The 509-nt window shown below is 48.7% G+C and overlaps 1 protein-coding gene across 1 annotated transcript in view; it reads left to right on the top strand.

Moving 5' to 3' along the window:
* The window catches only part of LOC116847992, a 1,244-nt gene extending 1,055 nt beyond the window's left edge, over window positions 1-189 (top strand). The window contains exon 3 of the mRNA XM_032823649.1: window positions 60-189. Within this exon, the coding sequence (XP_032679540.1) occupies window positions 60-189 (130 nt within the window). The remainder of the gene's footprint in view (window positions 1-59) is intronic.
* The last annotated feature ends 320 nt before the right edge of the window (window positions 190-509 follow it).

Genomic DNA, 509 nt, shown 5'->3' with positions numbered 1-509 from the left:
AACAAGGACGAGTGCTGCTGGCGGTGCAAGCAAAGGGGACATAACAGATTTGACTGCAGGAGACCACCGCGGAAGTTCTGCTCGCAATGTGGCAAGGACGACGTACTGACAAGGGAGTGCCATCCGCGACCGGGAAACGGGCAACGGGCCGAGTACCAGAAGGAAACTCGGCCCAGCAAAACCCAATAAAATACACTCCGAGACCGTTTATCAATGTAAAAATAAACGGGCAAGAAATAGAGGCACTACTCGACTCAGGGTCGGAGACGTCCTTTATAAAACCCGAGACAGCAAAGCGACTACAATTAAAAATACTCAAGACTGACACTAACGTTAGACTGGCTAATGGAACAACAACAGAGGTGACAGGGACAGTACAAGCAAAAATGAGAATGCAAAATAACGATTATCAACGGCAACTAATAGTATTACCGAACCTCGGTTGCGAGATGATCATCGGAACAGACCTATGGGCTGACTTACAGTTAACGTTACCACCGCCGCCACGC

This window comes from Odontomachus brunneus, unplaced genomic scaffold (genome assembly GCF_010583005.1).
Source record: "Odontomachus brunneus isolate Ranch 3 - 2012 unplaced genomic scaffold, Obru_v1 Obru_scaffold_086, whole genome shotgun sequence".
Classification (NCBI taxonomy): Eukaryota; Metazoa; Arthropoda; class Insecta; order Hymenoptera; family Formicidae; genus Odontomachus; species Odontomachus brunneus.
The sequence above is the reverse complement of the archived record's forward strand: the minus strand, read 5'-3'. Positions and strand labels throughout refer to the sequence as shown.